At 34.2% G+C, this 21,002-nt stretch overlaps 1 protein-coding gene across 49 annotated transcripts in view; it reads right to left on the reverse strand.

The window, feature by feature from the left end:
- RIMS2 (regulating synaptic membrane exocytosis 2) overlaps positions 1-21,002 on the reverse strand; it is a 457,644-nt gene that overhangs the window by 141,553 nt on the left and 295,089 nt on the right. For 28 of the 49 annotated variants that reach the window (XM_061447901.1, XM_061447897.1, XM_061447898.1 and 25 more), the window contains 3 exons: positions 18,263-18,379; positions 3,358-3,423; positions 974-1,036 (listed from right to left, as the gene is read on the reverse strand). The exons of 4 other annotated variants lie outside the window; for them this stretch is intronic. In XM_061447901.1, the coding sequence (XP_061303885.1) occupies positions 974-1,036; positions 3,358-3,423; positions 18,263-18,379 (246 nt within the window). The remainder of the gene's footprint in view (positions 1-973; positions 1,037-3,357; positions 3,424-18,262; positions 18,380-21,002) is intronic. 17 more of the 49 variants (XM_061447920.1, XM_061447909.1, XM_061447923.1 and 14 more) reach the window with 2 other exon arrangements.

Raw genomic sequence — 21,002 nt, forward strand, 5'->3', positions numbered from 1 at the left:
TCTCCAAAGAGATACATTGACTTTTACCAACACAAAAGAATAAATAAGAACACAAAATTCAAAGTATGGTCAGTAATTAATTTAGTAAAAAGTAATTAATTCCATATTTAAGCAAAATTTACATGTTATTAAATATTTGCACACAATTATAACATTTGAGACATCAACGCATAGTGTTACTTTGTACAATTTCACAACATTGAAATACAGTGTTGTTAACTTCTCAAGGAAAAGTTCCCGGTAACTCTGTGGGAGCTTCACTTAAGAACTCCAGGATTTAATAGCCTTTTGGACTCACACCATATGTTTGTTTGTTTTAGCCAAAACATTCTACAGGCATAGTCCAGCTTCTACTTACAAGATGGGGAAAGGCAGGAAGGAGCAAGCTCTGTGCACATTCACAAAGAAAGTAAGTAAAAATAAAGAAGAAGAAAAATGTTGCAAGAGCAAAAAGAAAATGAGGGGGAAGCTGTAAAGTCAAAGATCTAATAGCAAGTTCTAAATCTGTGTGCTCCCTTGATCAGGAGCCAACTGCAGCTGGGAAGAACTGAAGATTGTAAGGCACACAGCACCTTGCATCAGTCACACAGGAAGATAGGTTAGACAGAACTGGGATTACTTCTGAAAGTGAAAAGTATTAGGTCTCAAAGCCACATTCCCAACACTGTGAATGTAGGCAGGTATTATCAATCAAAAAGCCCTTTTTCATTACAGCAGCCCTGAACAGTGAGAACATGCTTCAAAAATAGCTCAAACATAATTAATGTTCTTTTTCTATTTTTAACTGAATAAAACAGCTTAATCCTAAAAAAATGACTAGCACATAAATGTGCCTTAGTCCTGAGATAAGAAAGAAAGATCTCAAGAAAAATATACTTATTAAAAATAACTTTGGTACAATTATAAATGAACTCACATTATAAAGATTAGAAATATATTTTAGCTATATCTGTAAACTACACTCTTTACTTACCCATATTTTTCAGCTGACCCATTGACTACATGATCTGCCCAAGAACTTGCACCATTGTACCACCTTTACAATGCAGTTAAAATAAAGAAATGTTATAAAGAAACATATGTATTGTTAATAACACTCTAATTCATGACACAACCACTTCTCAATAAAATGTGAAGCTTTCAAAATGTTTCCAAAACGATTTGTACATTTCCTATTTTTAATCTGTATCTTTTTTTTTTTATTAAAAAGCAGGAAATCTTGATGTATTTCACCCTTATTCTTTCCAGTACTTTAGCTATGAATTTTAGTTCTGTAAAGACTAACTGATCCCTTATCTTTTCTCACACAAAAGTCTTCATGTTTTCAATGTCTGCTGGGTTTGTGGAATAACTAAAAAGCAATTGTGGAGACATAACATTAACAAAATAAACATTCTATGCAACAATAGTTTAAAATACTGATTTTAACTTCAAATACATAACTTTTTCAGATTTTATATTTTTTATAGTTGATAGAGTGGTTGGGTTTTAAAGAAATTTAAGAAGAAGAAGAAAACTCACTTCACTCAGATCAGACAATGAAAACTAAATTTTATACTTGCATTACTCTTCCAGGTATTGAACAGGGGCTATCTAAACATTTTCAACATCAATTCAACTGATCAGTTGAAGACAACATAAAAGACATGTAAAATATCTTAAGTAGAATCATTCAGAAAAGAAAAAAATGGGACCAAAAAAGCTGGTTCCATTTCACAAAACGGGATAAACTGTTTACGTGCCATTACTCCAGTATATTAAGACTATATATAAATCATCAAAGATTTGGTTAAAGAGTTTCGACTGGATATGTATTTTCATGATCTTGCTTGGGTAAAGTGTTGGAACTGCAATAGTGCTACTATTCAGGATTTCCACATGACAATGAGTGAGAAGTAAGGCAGTGATTTTCAGAAGAGATCAAGAGACCACTGTTTTATCAGCTTGGATATAAATCTTCCTTTGTCTGAATGGAAATACTACCCAAAGTCTGCAGGATGAATATTTTAATGGCTTGAATATACTTATCCAAAGTTTTTCATGAGTCTGTTCCTGGGAATCACAGCAGTACTTTTTTCATGACTCCATTTTATTCCAAACTTCTCAGATTTCAGAATCTGACATTTTGCAATGCGTTATCAAACTAAATAACCCCACACCTCCTGGTCATTATGTTGAGGGAAGACAGCATGGAGTGCGGTATATGTGAATATCACTCAGCTGCTCTTGTTTCTCCTACATCAAATTGAATAGGATGGGAATGGCTTTTTTTTTTTTTTTTTTTTCCCCATGGTCTGTAGCCAGATCAGTTACTGGATGAAAGTTACTTTAGTAGCTGGAGAATGACAGGTATATGTTTACACACTCCCTGATCATCAGTATCCTTAAAACGGAAGCCAGGCTCTCCAGTTAGCCAGCATTTTAAGTAAGATTCTTTGGTGAAAGCACTTTATTATAGATACCATAATACATAGCATGGTTTTAAAAATGCAGTGCACTTTATTTTTTGTGAAATGTGATTGTATTTATTCACAGCAATCAAATAAAATTTCTCGCTATTAGTTAAAAAATAATCCCTGCCTTATCAGCTCCCATACTGGAGCAAAAAACAGACGATGACTTAAAAATGGACAGAGAAATATAAAAGATCTGATCGTACTATGAGAGAGGAACATCAACTTGCTTTTTTTCATATTTCCTTCTTTTTGGACTTTGCCTATCTTTCTGAAGATGACATGCTGTGCTGTCATCAAATAACTATTTCCAGAGACACTCCAAAAGTTTTCATATTACATATCAGAATTTAATTCTATTGTGTTCATTGTGATACACTATGTGCATATCCAAATTTTGGAAGAGCAATAGTACTTTTGATCCTAGAACAGCATCGCCCAAAATCGATTTGAAGGCATTCAGTTAGTCCTTTTTTAAGTCAGTAGGAGCAGTAACATATCAAAAGCTGAGGACCTTCTGAAGTGACTCAGGTTATTAAAAGAATGAAATAGAGAATTCTAAATTGTCCTGTAATCACCCTTAGTGGTGGGAAAGTTAGCCATTAGAAATACACTGCAGTTAAGTAGGAAAAAACATTCAGTTGTACCTAGCTCCTCTGTACTGTTCTGTTTTCCTCCCACATCTTATGAATAAAAAAATACAAAGTCAAGGTAATGCAGAGCTAAAAGAAAATGAAGCACTTAAAACCATGGAGATTAGTTGCTCTGTATAGAGAGAAATACTTCATAAAGTGCACTGTAAATTTAAACATCATTAGTCTAGTCCAATTAAAAATTTTAGACCACACTTCAGAAAAAATGTATTACTTAACGTTATCTATTTTTACTATATAAATTAAAATACCTTTCAGGAGTATAGGTTGTGTCGTCATAATATGAATTAGGCACTCTTCTCTCCTGCCTAGTCCTCCTGAATACAGAATAAACAGCACAGATATTTAGGACATTTTGAAGACTGCTTTTCCCGTGATGTTTTCCCTCACTCTATTATTAAGTGATGAATTTAGAGCACATTCATCTACAGTTCAGCAGTATATTCTGAATGTATATTTATATATATATGTCATTTTAAACTTCTACTTTCAAATTATATTCAGAAATAATTAGCGTACTAAGAATACCTGACCAAATACACACACATTTCATAGAAGTGAAAAGTAATACCAATAGGAAAATTTGAGCAACTGTGAAATTCCAAAAATAGGATATGTTAGAAAAATTCTAACTGGCAAAACAAAAGTCAGAAAACAAAATGAAAGCAAAATTCTGTTTCTTTAAGTGAAGCAACAAAAATTCTGTCTGAAATGAACCTCACATCCAGCCAAAATGTGCACAGCCCACTTTTTATTGACTTCCAAACACTAACTTCAATGGCTAAGAAAAAAGAAGTAGCCCATAATGTGGTTTTGTCAGTGACTAAGCTGAGCTCCAAGACAGATAAATAAGTTGTGAAAAAAATTTAATTCAGCGAGATTTTCATCAGATTTTTATTTGGGAGGAACTCCTGAGTATTTTAATTTTTTAAAACAGTTTGGATAAAAACCTTGAGAACATTATTTTGCCACTGAATCCACGCGCATGTCATCCAATCTAAAACGCGTGACTCTCAAATTATTAACTATCCTGCATAACTCTAGAGGATTGTGAATTGGTGGATATAAATAAAAGCTTAAGTTCTACATGTCCAGCCATAATGTTTTATGTATTTTCAATCTGAGAAGCTGCAGCAGTGTGAAGTGATATCAGGTAATGCACCTACCATGCTAACTATCACGTTAAGGTGTCAAAGAAAATTGGAGTGGGGTACTGAGCAGTAAGGTGCTCTTGATAAAGCCCCAGGTCCAAAGGACACTAAAGTCCCTGAAGCTGCACATGTGCCTATCGTCATTCTAAGGCATACAATTTCAGTGCCACCTCCATTTCTTTTGGTAGCAAAACAGTTGGACTTCAAGAGGGGGCGCACTACACGAAGACAAAAATTATGAGTGCCATAGCCTAAGAATAAACTCAGAAATTAAGGTTTTGATAACATAAATGTGACCTAGGACTAATGAATTAAAGATTACCAAAACTGATAAACAGAAACTGAAGCAAACTTCAGCAAAGATGAAAGAGAACCAAGTAGTCACACTAGTGTTCCCAAGCAGTGGGGAAAAAAAGAAAAAAGCCTTCAGACCACAAGAGTTAATGGGCTGGCTGTGAATGACTACAGGAAAAGTGACAAAAAGAATAACAAAGTTGGCAAGTAATTTTGCCTGCTGTATCTGTATGACATATGTGCCTGCAGGACACCCACACTTGTGGATTCACAGCGACATAAGATACATAACTCTTTGTCCCAGATGACAGACTTTTCCCTGAATGCTGGACTTTGCGGAACAATGTTTCCTATTTTGATGAACAGTGAAAACAGGAAAGTTATTTCCAGTGCTTCATAAAGTGAAAATAAAAGACAGAAAGAGAGGTGGTTGTTTGACATCAACATGACATTGATTAAGCAAATGGAACTACAAAGACAGGACTAACACCTTGACCAACAAAAATAATGTAATTAAAAGTAAGCATTAAACTGGGAAAAAGTGTGAAGATAAATAAGGAAATACTGTTTAAAAAGTAATTTTTTATATACTTCCAATACATAAAGTAAGGAAAAGGAAATTACTTAGTATTTTTCAGTGGATAAGGAGGAACTGAATAAGGATTATGCTTTAAATGGTCCTTAAAAACCTAGAGAACTGTTGTTAGAATACGGAAAGACAAAAAAGATGAAAAACCAGAAAAAATTATAGTGGCTCTGATGTACTCAGAGTAGTTTGTATTCGGTAAGATGACTCAACTTCAACACTAATGTTGCCCACAGGCAGAATGGATTCAAGTGGACCAGAGAATCAGTATCAGATCCTTGGCCCAAGGAATCTCAAGATGCTGCTCTAACAGTGAGCTAGAGATGTTCCACTTTACACTGAATTTTCTTTTCTGACCCCAGGAGGAATTAGCTTTAATATCCTTGTCTTCAATAAAGCCCTAGAAAGGATTTACACCATCTCACAGATAGAATCACATTTTTTCATCTTTATGTAATACTGACACTTTTGCCCTTTATTTTAATTGATTTTACTTTATTTTGGGGAAATTAGTGTCTGTAGAAACAAAGATTAAGTTTTGCAAGTCAAGATCCTCGAAGTAAGACAATTTGATAATAGCTCCAACTTTCAGCAATATCTGAATAATCAGATACAGCCAGAAATTTGAAACAGGTTCAGATAAACTAATGCAAATATAAGTATACAACTAAGGCAAAAAACAATGTATAAAAATTAATTATTGAAATAGCATACGTATGAGCATATTTTGTCACATAATTTCTGAAAACTAACAAAAAATCCCTCTCCTTATTAAAGTTTCAGCATGAAGACTGAACTACTTACACACGTGTGTATTGGTTTCATGTGAAACAGCATAATTTCAAAACAATTGTTAAACTTAGTTCTAAATATTATAATGTCTATTATACTATAGCTGTGGAGAATTTCTAAAAAACAATACTTCTTTGGAAGGAATACTGACATGATACCATAACAGTTAAAGATTTTTTTTGTTTCTTGTTAATAAGTTTTATACTTACTAAAATGATGGCTATGTTTGATCTGAATCCAGAGCAAACCTTAACAAACTTCTCAGAACTTATATCCAAAGTGCAGTCACTAAGTTAATATATCAAGAATACTTTAGCTCTTGCTATGGAAAATTTTAAATGGCTCTTCTTGTAAAACTATAGCCATATCAACCATTATATCTGCTATTTCAGATCTGCAGCCACCACTTCCTTTTTACTGGCTCATAGTTTATCTGATTGATATCCTTATATCTATTCCCACACAACCATGTCAACTTTTTCCTGGTTTGCAATATTTCTGAAAATATCTTAATCACAGTACACCAACATGTCTTGTTACATCTCTTCAAAGCCACTGTATTTCATGTGTAAGTGCTGCATAGGAATTATCACAGGCTCAAATTCTCTCTGCTATATTCCATATGTTCTGTAATAACACACAGGTTATTGCCTGTATTGCAAATGTATACAAATGTATAAAAGTGCTCATAAATTACAGAATAAGCAGAATACAAGTATCTACAACAGAAGCTTGTACTTTCACTTTTCACACTATTTTCAGTTAAGCAAAGTATGAGATTTCTAAAAGACCATTTTCCTGTGTACTTTGAAGTAGATAGGCTTTTCCTTATTATTTCGAAGAGAATAATACGTACCATAAGCAATTTGGAAAATTCTAGCAAAAATCAGGGTTATACAAAGACACTTACATATAATATCCATACAACTTACTTTATGAAACTGGCTTCTATAAAGCTATTCAGCTTCTCCTGGTATTTGCTCATAGTCCTGAGTAGTCATACATGCTCACAGAGTATTATAAACCATCCTCAGTATATGTGCTTAGCACTTAAAACACAGATCATATTCTCAGTTTGGAAATCAAACACAGTACTGTCAAAGTGTAAGTGGCAGAGCCAACGATTTGCTCCTTATCAATTATACCTCTCAAGGTCATAGTATGCACCCTCAGAATAGGTACGGCACATCTTACGGGAACGAAGTAATCTGATTGCATCTTCACAAAATAGAGGATACATTGTGTGATCCTGGCTGCCAAAAAGTAAAGGGGGAACACAATGAAAAGCAACACAAAGATAAAATGAGAAGAAAACAATAAGAAAAGCAAGCAATGTCAGCAACGGAACAAAACACTGGAACAAAACTCAGCTGGAAGTTTGAGGAACTTTGCAAAACTATTTTTAAAAATTAAGGTATTTTGGCCTGCAGCTAAGACTATGAGAAAGGTATCACGCTCCAATTTTATCTGTCATAACCTTTAATATGGCCTTACATGTATGGCATAGTGTATATGAAAATCACAGTATTAGCAGTTATTTGTGTATTGATTTTAATATTTTTCTTTATTGACATTTTAAAAGACATCAGAATGATGTAAATATAACATCGTCTTCATGGACTACCAATTACAGACTACTGGCAGCAAGAAAATGTTTAAAAAGAGAAACATATGATGAATTACCCAGTGTTTGCCTACACACTGTATAGAGAAAGCTAATGCTGATAGTGACACAACACTTCTAAGTTTTCTAGCACTATACACAGACTAATATAACCAGAAGTGGACATGTAGGTACATCATAGAAGTACATGCATTATCCACACAGAGTCACACAGAGAAAAACATATACCTGGCATCTCTGTAATGGTGATCTGTGGACTGGGTGTACCGGGAACGAGGCAAAGTAACATAATGACTGAGTCGATGGCAGAAAGGAAAATAAAAATATGGGAGAGTAAGATGGAGAAGGAATGATGCACATCACACAGCAGAAGACATACAAATCTGAAAATACAGGAGCTACAAAAAAAAGCATTCTGTAGAGCAGAAATTATTAACAAAATTAGAAATCTGATACACAGTTCTAAAGATAAAATTATCTCAATGATTCACATGTACATTGTAAGAACACAGTGGGACACTATGGATCAGATAGCTAGAATTTGTGATTTTCTACGTTTCAGTTAGTTAGGAGGACAAAACATATAAATCTCTGGAAGCAATCTCAAGAAAGCAATCTCAAGAAATCAGATTGCCTGTTCTCTTGCTTGAAGGCAGTGATAACTTCAGTATGAATAATTTCTTTGGCAGAGGTTTGCCTAGTCCGTCTGAATGGTTATCACAACAATTAGGAAATCTGTCCCTACAGAGCTAGCTCCAGAGCTTTCCCATTTCTGAGTTTTCCTAATATTTATCCTATTGTGATAAAAGGTGAACTTAGATGAAAGCCTTGTTACTACTTAAGTAATAAAGAGATATAACTGTAACAGAGTATGCCCAAACCAAAATGCATGCATTTCAAAATAACAAACCCAAGATATATATATTTTGGTTTGATTTTGAAAAAGTCAGAAACTATATATTTTCAATATATTTATATGTGTTACAGCAGTAGATATTTTCCAATTATCAAAACCGGAAGAATATTATTTCTCTTTTAGCATACTTAGTAAATATAAAAGCACAGGGTACAGGAAAAACTGTTTTGAAAGTAGTTTTTTGTTTTCCAATTTACAAGGAAGTATTAAAATGCAAAAAAGTCCTTGGTCTACAGCTCCTCTAAAGCCAGGGTGTTTCAGAGGAATGTCTAATCACAAAAGTCCACACTGGATGTGTAAACTGATTTCACAAGAAACAAGGTTAACCTCATGCTTCTCCTCCACTTTAATTTATCTCATCTTAATTTGCTTATAATTAATGACTTTCTAGTAAAAAAGCATACTGTTACTAGAAAAATTTAACACAGGTTATTATATTACATGCAGTTATTATCTTTGCCTCTTTAGCATATGGACAAAATACATTATCAGCCACATGTAAATATTCCTTATAAGCATATTAAGTTAATTATTTATAGTCCAGGAGATCTTCGTACTCACTTCTTGTCAAATAAATGCAAAAAACATAGTCACCATTCTAAAAAGCTTCTAATTTAAGCCCCTGATAATGCAATTTAAACTTTGCAGTTTGTTACTGCAAAAGAATGAGGATCTGTACACAATGCAGCAAGGCCCAATTTGACATGGTACACTGAAAATCTGAAGATGAGATCCCAAGAAGGGTTAGCAATTCAGAAAATAATGATAGAGCTACACCGCAGGCTGCAAAAAAATATTAGGGTTCTTACGCTAACGCACAGACCTGAGTACCAAAAACAGTCTACCCCTAACGGCCTGGCAGTCAGTATGCTGCCAAGTATTAAAAAATAATTCTGTTATGTTCTTAAAATGTGCTTTAGAATGTATGCACATCCACCAGAAGAACAATCAAATAAAAATCTAGGAGTCTATCCCACAGCAGTTATGATATGTGTGATGATGGCAAACAACCACATAACAGCCTATTCTCACCACTACATGGTGACATTCCCATATCCTATATCTGCATGAATATGCCCTTAAATGATTCAGATGCAACCCTGGACTTAACACCACAAATCTCTTGCAAATATTACCCTACCATTAATAAACAATTGAGCGTTTCCAGATGGTAGATGACATTTTAATGTTAACAATTCACTTTTACTTCCCTTTTTACCTCTCCAGTGAACTGTTGACAAGTTTCCTTGACAATCTTTCAAAAATATGACATCAATAAATATAATATATTCAACCAGTTTTTGAAGAACAAAGCTTTAAACAAAAGTAGGATTTGCAATAGCAATACAATGGGTATTTAGAAGCAGCTTAATTTACTGTCCATAAGAAGGAACACCCCAGCCTGTCCCCTTCACTTACTTGCATGAAATGAAATACCAGCAGGACTGAGTCCTACCTACTTTTCTAATGGCCACTAAACTATTTTAAATGCCTAAGCTCAGGAATCAAGTTTTGTCCTAATACTTCTAGAAACTCAGAGTTCCAGTGTTCTTATAAAGTTCTAAGACTTTTGCTTGTGAATGTATGGCAGGAAGACGCAGTTCACCCTTTTTTCTTTTTTTTTTTTCTTTTTTCTCTTTTTCAATTCAGGAATTCAGAATCAGAGTAGTCAGAAGCTAGATACAACTACTTATACGGTTTGATGTGTAATAACTTTTAACAAGTTTGAAATAGTCTTCCTCATCACCCAAAACTCTTGTTCTATATAGAGAAGTGAGGTAAACTTTAGCTTATATTTGACCTGATCCTCTGGCATTACTGGCTACTCATAGTTTTCCCTATTCTTTAGAGCCGGTGTTATCTACGCTATCTAACTCAGACAATAACTCACTATAAAATGTTCTTACAAGTGCAACATAAAAAATTAGAAGACTGAATTTATTAAGAATTAAAATCAGCACTACACATGAATTAATGCAGTAACTTTAACTAGAGTCATGGCATTCACCATAAATCAAGAATATATAATCTAGCAATGCTTGTGCATTTTCGTAACATCTCTAACTATATAATAATTAAAGAGCTATTATTCATGTATGCATGTGTTCATCTTTGTCCGGAAATGGTTTCCATTCAAGTACAGTAATATTTTCCATAAAATATTCATGGTTAGTGAATAAGAAAGGAAGGGTGTATGCCATATGTGTAAGGAAGGGAGAATGATATCACACAGGTAAAAATATGATAGTATGCACATTAGGAGGCAGCATATATTTCTGTGGTTTATGTATTTCAACAGGAAGAGCAAAAGGCTTAAATGCCAACTATCTTCTGAGCATTCAGCCAATACTCCACTGTTTGTTTCTTTATTATTAATTCTTGATGTATTTAGCTTAAAATTAATTATGTTTTCAAAATATGCCAACAATATAACACCAAAAATGCCTATAACATAGCTAATTCTCACTGTCCAAAACTGAAACATGCACAACTTTCGATTGGCTAATAGTCTAAAACACTTAAAATCATAATCTGAATAAATTATAATGTAGTAAAACCATTAAGCTTTGCATTGCCTAAGAGCAAAATAACTCCAGAAATGATCCAGATCTGAATCTAAAACAAACATGTCTTTTGAATTGCTCATGAAAATCATGATCTCATATGCACATGTAGATGGGAATGCTCTGAAGACCATGGAGACATGGACAGGGTTTAGATTAAGCAGATTTTTTAAAAGACAGAAGAACTCCAGGATACCTTTTTTTTGGCCAACCTTCACTTGGACTCCTAGCCTTTCACCGCACATTCCTTACTTGCTACATTATAGTAGATGATGGCAGAAGTATATCAAATAGTATAGTGAAATGAAAGTATTATTCTGCATCCCGATTTCTGAAACATCACATATTTTGCTACAGATAGCATAAATAAAAAATTGGCAGCAGCAGCTCATTTCACTTAAAATAATGAAGTTAGTCTGAAAGGGCAGCACTATAGGTTTTGCAATATGGTCTTTAATGTACACACAACAGAGATTCTCCACACACATCCCTACATCAGATGAATACTAATTTCCACTATTCTGACAAAAAGATTTGACATCTAGGCAAACATGACAACTTTCCTTTTTCAAAGTGAACAGAAAATGATGACTGAACGTTTTCCGATATTGCTCAACTATTTGTCAGTTTCCTTACACCTTCATAAAAATACAATGAACCAGAAGGATAAAAAACCTCCAGAGATCAGTGATTCAGTGACCAGTTAAATTACCTAATTTAATTGGAAGCACTCAAGTTTCCAGGAACAGGCTTGACATACCAAAACAGTCTCAGAAGCACACTTGAAAATACACAGAGTGTCTCACTTGAACCATCCATGTCATACCTTTCTGTTCTTCATACTGTGTAAGGGTAGTTTAACCTGGTCTTTACTGCTTGGGATATTTATTCAATAGTAAAGATGAAGCATTAGAAAAGAATCTGTTCCTTTCAATTCTCATTCCCTGTAATCAGGTCCCACAGTTTAGAAAACAGGTGATTCTTTGGATCAATTGAAAGTGGTAGAAGGGAAAAGAGGGGTGGCATATGAAATTTAGGGTAACTACTGTGGGAAGAAATTTAGCAAAATATTGGGCCTGGGATCAATTTAGGACTGCAAGACTGAGCACAGAATTGCTCAAGGGAAGAAGAGGCTGGAACTAATGAAATGATGTGGCTTCAGGCAAAAAGTCTGCTATACTTTCTATTAGTAGCTTACTCATTCCAATAATGGTAAGCAACTGCTACAACTAGCTACTTTTTCCAAATAAGTGAGGCCAGTGATATGGTTCTAGAAGTTTAGATTCCCATCTGAACAAAGCGGGAGTTAATGTGCTCCTTGGTAGAACGTTTTCCATGTTGCTTCAGAAACACCTGAAAAATCACGCCTGAAAACTACATAAATAATATGTGAAGTCAAGATCTCAACCTTTAGAAAATAGCAAATGCCATTCAAGAATAAAACACTAATTCTGATTTCCCTTGGTGACATGCTTTAGTGCGAGGTGTCCCTGTCCACAGCAGGAAGGTTGGAACTAGATGATCTGAAGGTCCTTTCCAACCCTAACTATTCTATGATTCTATGTTTTCATAGAAAGATTAACTGAATAATTTTACTTAATAGCTTAGTTTTTTTAAAGGAGAGAATAAATTTTCTTTCTGTAAAAGTGTCAACACTTTTTCCACCAATAATGGTAAGGATGCTTTTTGCACATCAATTGCATAGAAATTCCTGCTTATCTCCTAGGATACATGAGGTCTTGGAAATATTCCAATGGATTGCAATTGACAGTTTGAAGACTTTAACTGTGAAACAATAGCAATTATCAGCAGAGAATGTGTGAACTGACAGATAATCAAGATCACTTTCAATAAGACGATCACTATCACGTTCATTATCATGTTGCTCCCCATAGAGTATTTTAAATTCTTAATCTAAGGGGTGTATCAATTAAGACTTATCAGAACTGCATTATTTTTAACATGGGCATTTTATATGTGCATTTTCATCTGAGGAAGGTATCTCTGACTTTTTGTTGTTATGTTTTAGTTTGGCTCAAAGGTTCTGAATCATAAGTCCTCACAGACGTAGCTGTATTTATTTGCAAGACTGCACTTTTCTTGCTGCCTTCCTACTCTACCCTCTGTTGAAGGTTACCAACCTTCAGCAGATGCATGGAGGCATCAGGTGGGTGGTGAAGATAATTGTGAAATTTGACACTGATTTCACTGTGTAGTGCCCACTGCAAATAACAGCAGCCAAAGAGAAAACACTCTCCTGAGATCCTTACTGCAAGGCTAAAACATGGCAGTGTGCTCTGCAATCCCTTCAGCACTTAAATCCGTTAGGGCTCATTAGTGACAGCCCTGGGAAAGGAAATTGTATTTGGCAACACTGTAAGTTAAGGCATAATATCTTAATGGCAAGTACAGGGCTCTAGTCTGGCGTTTACATACAGTTCTAGATGTAGATATACAAAATAATCAGGAAGTGCAATATACTATCAATGCATAAGATAAAATTTTGGGAGAAAAAGTACTTAGAAAAACTGCAATTGCTAAGATTTAAGATTATGCATACATTTTATAACATGGCTATAAGAAAAATCTCAGTAATGCATTTTTTATAGTTTACTGGGTATTTGGAGAAGTGAAAAACCAATGATACCACTTACCTCATATGCCAGACACAACTGAAAACTGAAAATATTATCCCAGAATTTCCACATAAAGCATCAGGTACCCTTTGTATCTGCAACACCCTGGTTTCTGTAATATACACTTAAATGATTGTACTGTAAAATATTAACTAAGAAATGACTACTTAATTATTATTAAAATGTGCATTTAATAAAGATTATGAAAAAAGTTACCTGTTAAGCTTTCTGGTTTTAACTCTGCTGCAATGTCTCAAAACATCTTTTCTTAGTATGACCTAATCTGGCACCCAACTATTAACAATGTTGGATTAGGAGCCTGCAACTTATTGATGTAGCAACTGCCAGCGTAAGACGACTTTTAGAAATACAGATTTTTTTATTGCTCTTGGCCACATTTAATTTTGTATTAAGTAAGGGAAGCAGCTAATTAAATGGTATTTATCTAACATGCAGCAGACTCATAGTAGTGGATTATTCCAGTCTTCACTGGTTTGACTATAGTAACCAGAATTTTGGCATGTATTTTGGTATTTCCTTTAAGATACAGGTTGTTGCCTTTTTTTTAAACTGTTTCAACAGCATGAAACTGTTCAACAGAAAGCCTGTATTTAAATATGCTAATTAAATAATCTCTTAATAATAGTGGAGTAAGAGTTTTGCTAGTTCCAGCATATGAAGACATCACCTTTGAAGTTATTTGAAGATAATGGAGAATATCTCTTTAAATAATCATGGCTATGTCTACACCACTTCTTCAACATGGCAGATAATCACTTTTGTGCTTTAAAATGGAAAGTGTGCAATAGACCTGATGAAGGCATAGTGGACTCAAAATTTAACTTCTTTTTTCTCTCTCGTTTTCTTGTAAGTGCCTAGTAGAAAGACATATATGAGTTTTCTCATATGTTTCCAATGCAAGACTATTTAAGGTAGGCTGAATGCCCTGCTTACTATGATACATTCACCATTAGAAATTTCATGCCTCAGGGAGAGCATATCTAGGATAAAGAACATAGTTAGATACATAAACAGTAAACAGTATCTAAGCAGGTTAGAGCTGAGGGCCTGAGTATATAACTTCCTTGGTGTTTGTCTTCATGGTGTTAACTATTGATAGATCTTTCTGAAAGTAATACACAGATACAGTTTTGGTTGATTTTTTTTTTTTTGAAACTACGATAAGATTCTCACATAGTTCCTTTAATTTACCTAATTATACTGATACCTTAAATATTAAATTCTTACATCAAATGTGTCTGTTTCCAATATTTTCTCTATAGTTTGATTAGTTTCAGTTCCTGAAGTGAGGTAAAAATCTGCTTTAGAGTTAATTAAGATGTCAAACAACATGTTAGGTTATCCCATTACAGATAAAAGATCTCACGGAAATTGGGGCTGCATTAGGTCATCAGTAGTCATATTTCTTTCCATTACAAACTTAAGCTATTTAATAAAAGAGTGCAAAAAAAAAAAAAAATCATCCTTGTTTTTTGACATCTATATTAAATAGATATAGGTAACAAATTAACTCGGTTTCCCACTACAAGTTACCCATATACACAGCACAATTCTGACATTTTTGATAACAGTGCAACAGATACAAAATTTAACTGTAACTTTAACCTGCTAACAAAAATCACTACATGATCTGATAGCAACTTTTGACATATTTAAACGTTTGGTGTTTGAAATCAAACTTATCTCAAATTAAATTAAAAAAGTACATCTTTCAGCTTTTTAAAAACAATATTATTTTCACTTCTACATATGCATTCAGTTTTGAAGGAATTGCCATTAGACTGGAGGTCATTAGACATCTTCGTAGGTTGTTTCAACTGTCTCTTTAGTGGCATATATTTTAGAGAATATTATGCTGAATTATCTAAAAAATGAAGGAAGGAATCTTCTACTCATATTTTCAGTAATATTTTAACTTAGCAACTGAGCATGTCTACAGGAAGGTACTTTTTCAAAGTCCTTTTTTTGCAAACAGTTCCAAGGGATAAATGGACCATGTAAACAACAAGCCATCAGAGTTGCAGGAAAGCAAAGTGTGATTCTTTTTCAGAGGTAAGTGTGGAACAAAACAAGGATGACAAGAAGAGAGATTATAAACTAATACAAAAGTTCAGGTTTTTCACTTCTGCAAACACCTGCATTTCCAGCAGTTTTCAGAATCAATACTACTTAAGAATTACTTTAGGGACTTGTATACACAATGTTGTTTTCATTATGTAACACAGTATCACAAATATTCACTAACAAAATTTGAAATCTGATAAACTTGCCAGTCATAAAACCACTGTCAAAATAAAAATTAATATATAACATGATAAATGGTTAGGACTAGTATTCTTTCTATTCTCTTGAGTGTTGCCTAAAACCAGTATTTGAGCAGCGTGACCTAGTGGAAGGTGTCTCTGCCCGTGGCGGGGGGTGTAGGAACCAGATGATCATTAAGGACTCTTCCAACCCAAACCATTCTATGATTTTATGATATGCTTCAGAGACTGTATGTTGTAACAGAGACATAAATAGTAAACAGCCTGATTACACAGGCAACCCCTCACCATGTATGAACAGGAGAACTTCTGTGTGTGCGTTGGAAATACAAATGACATATAAACCTGTGTTCAGAGATTCAGAGCATGCCTAAGAAGCAAATACATATTCATCTAGAATGGACGTGTGAAAATGCAGTAATCTCATCACCAGCAACTTTCTCATGCTGTTTTTCTGACACATGCTAAAAACCCAATTCTCTTTCTTTAAGTAAAGTCAGTCCAGCAGGGGTTATTTGATTGAAGCAATGGGGAAAGTTTATGGTACTGTACTTCAACCCACGTTTCACCACTATGATTCACCTGGGAGATAGCAAGTAAACTTGCACAGTAAAAAATCCCCAGAGCATTGTATAAGGCATACACAGGCTCTAAGGACAAGTTCAGATCCTATTTCAAGGATGGCTGGTCTAAAAATCAACATATCATTATCCCAAAAGCATTCTGTTTTTTTCTTTTAAGGAAACAGCTCAGAATCCTTAAATTATTAACTTCTGTATGAAAATCAGATAGCCACATGAGCCAACTAAATAACATTCTTCTTTTCTACAGCTTATATAGAAATATTAAATAGTTTAATGAAAAAGATATTCACCTGTGACCTATTATAATTCTAACAAATGCAGAAAACATTCTGAATGATAAATACTTGATTGCTTTTCAGTATCTTAATTCTTTTTTGCCCATTTAACTTTTGGGGCTGAATTCAATTAAAAATCACTTGAATATATGGGGTGTGTGTGTGTGTGTGTGTTTGTTTTGGCACTATTTTTTCTAACTTACCTTATTAGGAATGGTTGATTTTTTTTTTCTAAAGATTTCTGTCTTGCATTACTGACAGTCATTGACCATCACATTAATGTTCTTTTAAAACACATTCATTTTTCAGTTCAATATTGCTAACAAAAAGCTGCTGATTTTTTAAATTCTTTGTATTACAGTGAGCAAAACAATTATGACCTTTGATGTTCACTTCAGGAATAACCCATAATAATTATCTGTAAAGTGCATGAACTTCAAATACTAGTCACATAGCACTCAATAAGTTTACATAATATATCTGTATTACTACTTCCTATATGCAATTATGAAATAGGGCAACATCTAGCAATCATGCCTCTCTGATTATAGTGTGTAAGTTTTCAACTTGGTGTATAAGAAGCTGGAAAATATTTAATACGAAAAGTAAAAAATGCTTTCTCTTTTTATTTTCTGACCTAAAGACAATGAGATGGGAAAAGCAGATTTTATGTTTTGGTTTTGGCTTTTTTAGGGTTTTTTTTCTTAAGCCATAAATGTACTAATGCAATTAAGTCAGCAAGATTAACTACATTAGCTAACTATTGCCTGCAATTCTTTTTTACATCATTAAAATTCATAGAGGTTTCTACAGCTCTGCTCACACTTTTGGAAGTCTCACTAGGCAAAAACACTGGTCAGGGTAAGATGCACCTCTACACACAAAAGCCCCAGTTTCATTTTAACACACATTGCTGTAACCTCTCTCTTCTCCTATCCAAAATACATGTCTCCTAAAGTTGAAATAAGACTAATGGCTAGAATATGCTTTTTTTATGTATGTGAAATACACTGCATCCAATGGGATCATTGCGTTAATACTGAGCTGAAATTATCCGTTTTTACACCTCTCTATTCAGCAGGAGAAATGACCAAATCTACTGTTAGATTATGTTAAAGATATTCAGCATTTAAAGAATTTATTAATACAGTACATTTTTAAAAAAATATAGAAAGGGACAACTAAGCTATCTGTCTTCTACACTGTACAATTCCTCAGATTTTTCAGACTGCCTCTTGTCAAAGAGGGAAAAGTTTTGTCAGCCTCATGTGCACTGTATATTTTGTAATGTACGTCATGCAACCAGTGGATAAATGAGTGGGAAAATGTTCATCTGTGGGATTAGGTAATTTTTCTATTTACTTTAGTGAGCTACCATGCTGAAGCAATTCACATTGGTAAGTGTAGGCTACAGATGTTTCTAATTTCTAATTCCAGTCAGATATTTACCTCTCTGTGTCCGGGGAGTAGTGGTCATCTATAACACGGTGTCTATCCATTCGGTTCAGAGTATTGTAATGCGCAGGAGTAGATCGAGTCCCTCGTGGTCCCTGATCCACATTCCGACTAAGGATAAAAGACATCAGATTCTGAGTTCTGGGTGTGCCTGGACCACGTCCCCTCACTGGTTTGTACCAACAATTATTAGAAAGCATGGCGATAGTAAGATGTGTAAGCTGACCTGTCTTTTGTATACTTTAATTGTCACATAACGTTTGTTCTGGAAATGAGGGGATAATTTTATTATTTTATTTTTTATTTTTATTTTTTTAAGGGTTGATTTTGGACAATTTCATTAGTCTTTCCAGTCTAGTACCTTCAAGGAAAATTTCCTTTTTAGCTAAAACATACACCGTAAAGAATTTTCCATGAGCTCTTAAGTTTGGCTATACTATAAAGATGTAAACTGTAATAAGACAATGAGAACTTTTGGCTGTTACGGTAGACTGCAGCCTGCTGGAAATATTGTCATCTGAATTAAACAGATGCTTGTTTTGCATTGGCAATCTTATTCTGTAATCTAATTAGCACAGAATCTGAAAAAGATGAAATTGTTTAATGAGGTATAAGTGGTACACATAGTGCAGGGTTCATTAAAAGGCACTAATCACCTTTACAATTTTGTACTACTTGAGAGCAAAGCTTTGCCCATTGATTGTTTTGCTCAGTTTAACTATTAGTATGTACTGACACACACTAACTTCACCTTTCCTGGTCTGTAAAACAAATCCACAAGAATAGGAAGATAGAAAGACAACAGATAACTGCAATAATTACTGGATAATTAAAACATAATTGTTTCATACAGATTTGAAATTAACAGTTTGGATGCTTCTCTCCACATAAATTCAAACTTTAGATGAATAAATTCTTCCGCCTCCTGTCCTTTCCTGCATTTTTCCCTAATTTGGGCCTCAGGGTTTCTTTTAACTTTTATATCATTCAGTTCCTGTGTCCTTCCTTGTCACTGTTTGCCCTTTTGGTACCTATCATCCTTATCCTTTGTCCTTTGCCAGTCCCTGATTAGTGTTAACCTGTATGAGCATCCTTCACTGCTGCTGCCAGGCTACTATTTCTGCATGTAAGTGCTATGAAAATGTTGCACTACACATAAAAATTTGCTTTCAGCTCTACTTCATTTCTCATAAAGCATTTCTTCACTCTGGCTTTCATGAAGCCAAATATAAAGTTTACTCTAGCTAGTAAACTATATTTGCTATATTAGACTTAAGTATAATTCGTCTACCTTCTACTCTACAACTCTTTCCTGTAACTTCTCTGTACGTGTTCTAACCCCCTTTTTTACATCAAAATGATAGAAAAACCAGTATAGCCTTTACTCTGCTATTGGACTCTTTCATGTATATTTTATATCTGAAACTGACATTGACAGGGCTCCTTTGCTGTTCTTTGTTAACTTTTTTACTTTTCCCAACAACCAATTCTCATTGCTTCTTTCTGAATTCTAGTTTCTGTCTGACCCTTTTCCTCAGGGTCTCTTTTCATTCAGGTTTAAAAACATATCTTTTTTTTCTGTATGTAGTATGATCATCTTATTTTACTCTTCTTTTCATTTAAGTACTTCTCAAGCTGTCTTTTCTTTGCAAAACATCACACAGATCTGACCTTTACTGTCTGCCCACACAATCTAGACCGCTGCCTAAGCTCTGATTATAAGTTTTAGTCCTGAAAATTTAATACTATCCTGTCTACTCAAATAATCCTCATTAAGATTGTGTTATTAGCATATTGTTCTAAATAAATAACTTATTTAAATTTCTGTATTATATCAGATTCTGATTTCATGTTGTTTCTTAACATCCTACACTAAGGCATTTCTTCTGTTTGAAAGTGTTGCTACTATTTCAGTTCTGCTTCGCTTTGCTAAGGACACCTTTGTCAGCCACATTTACTATTTTAACAGAAAATTACATACTTTCTCCAATGAATCTTGTTCTAAAAGAAAAGATGCTTTCACAACATACATCTTCACTCCTTTGGAACATTCTTGCAGTTGTCAGAACATGTATGGAGCAACCAGATAACAGGTAAGCAGATGAAAAGGTGTAATTGCAGGTGGTGATGGTAGAGAATAATGACCATCCTACTAGATTTACCACACCATTTCAGCCTAGCCACTTTACATAACGACCTTCCTCTTGTTTTTTCAAATGCACAGTCTTAGAAAAAGCTAAATGTATTGTCCAGTGCCTGCCACAATCTAAACTCCGTTCTGATCTACAGAGACAATAACAGTCTGTTAAATACATTAGCTGAAAATATCACAAGAGTAGTAACAACTTCTTGTCAGCTACTATGCAATGTGGCTTTGGTGGAGGTTATTAACAAAACCATTCAGTAGAAGGACTGAGAACTGCAAAATGTCTTCTAAAACATAACAGCAACTTGTACTGCTATGCCCAAGAGCTCCTGCCTGCAGAGGGATCAGTCGGTAGTTAGGAGGTCTCTGGGCACACAGCATGCTCACTGTAGTTAGAAAATGTCTGTAGCAGCACATGTATAACAAACACAACTAAACATGGTGAAAATGGGATTAATAATGCTTATGGTTTTGCTGCGTACACTAGATTTTCATCAGAATTAAGAAAATAGACATTTCTGTAACTGAAGGATTATGCTTCTTTTCTACAAACTCTCAAGTTCTGTCAACCCAATTCTCTGGGCTCAA

Source organism: Pezoporus flaviventris, unplaced genomic scaffold (assembly GCF_033815535.1).
Source record: "Pezoporus flaviventris isolate CSIRO_AGI_PZ_B2104156 unplaced genomic scaffold, CSIRO_AGI_Pfla_v1 ptg000007l, whole genome shotgun sequence".
Lineage (NCBI taxonomy): Eukaryota > Metazoa > Chordata > Aves > Psittaciformes > Psittacidae > Pezoporus > Pezoporus flaviventris.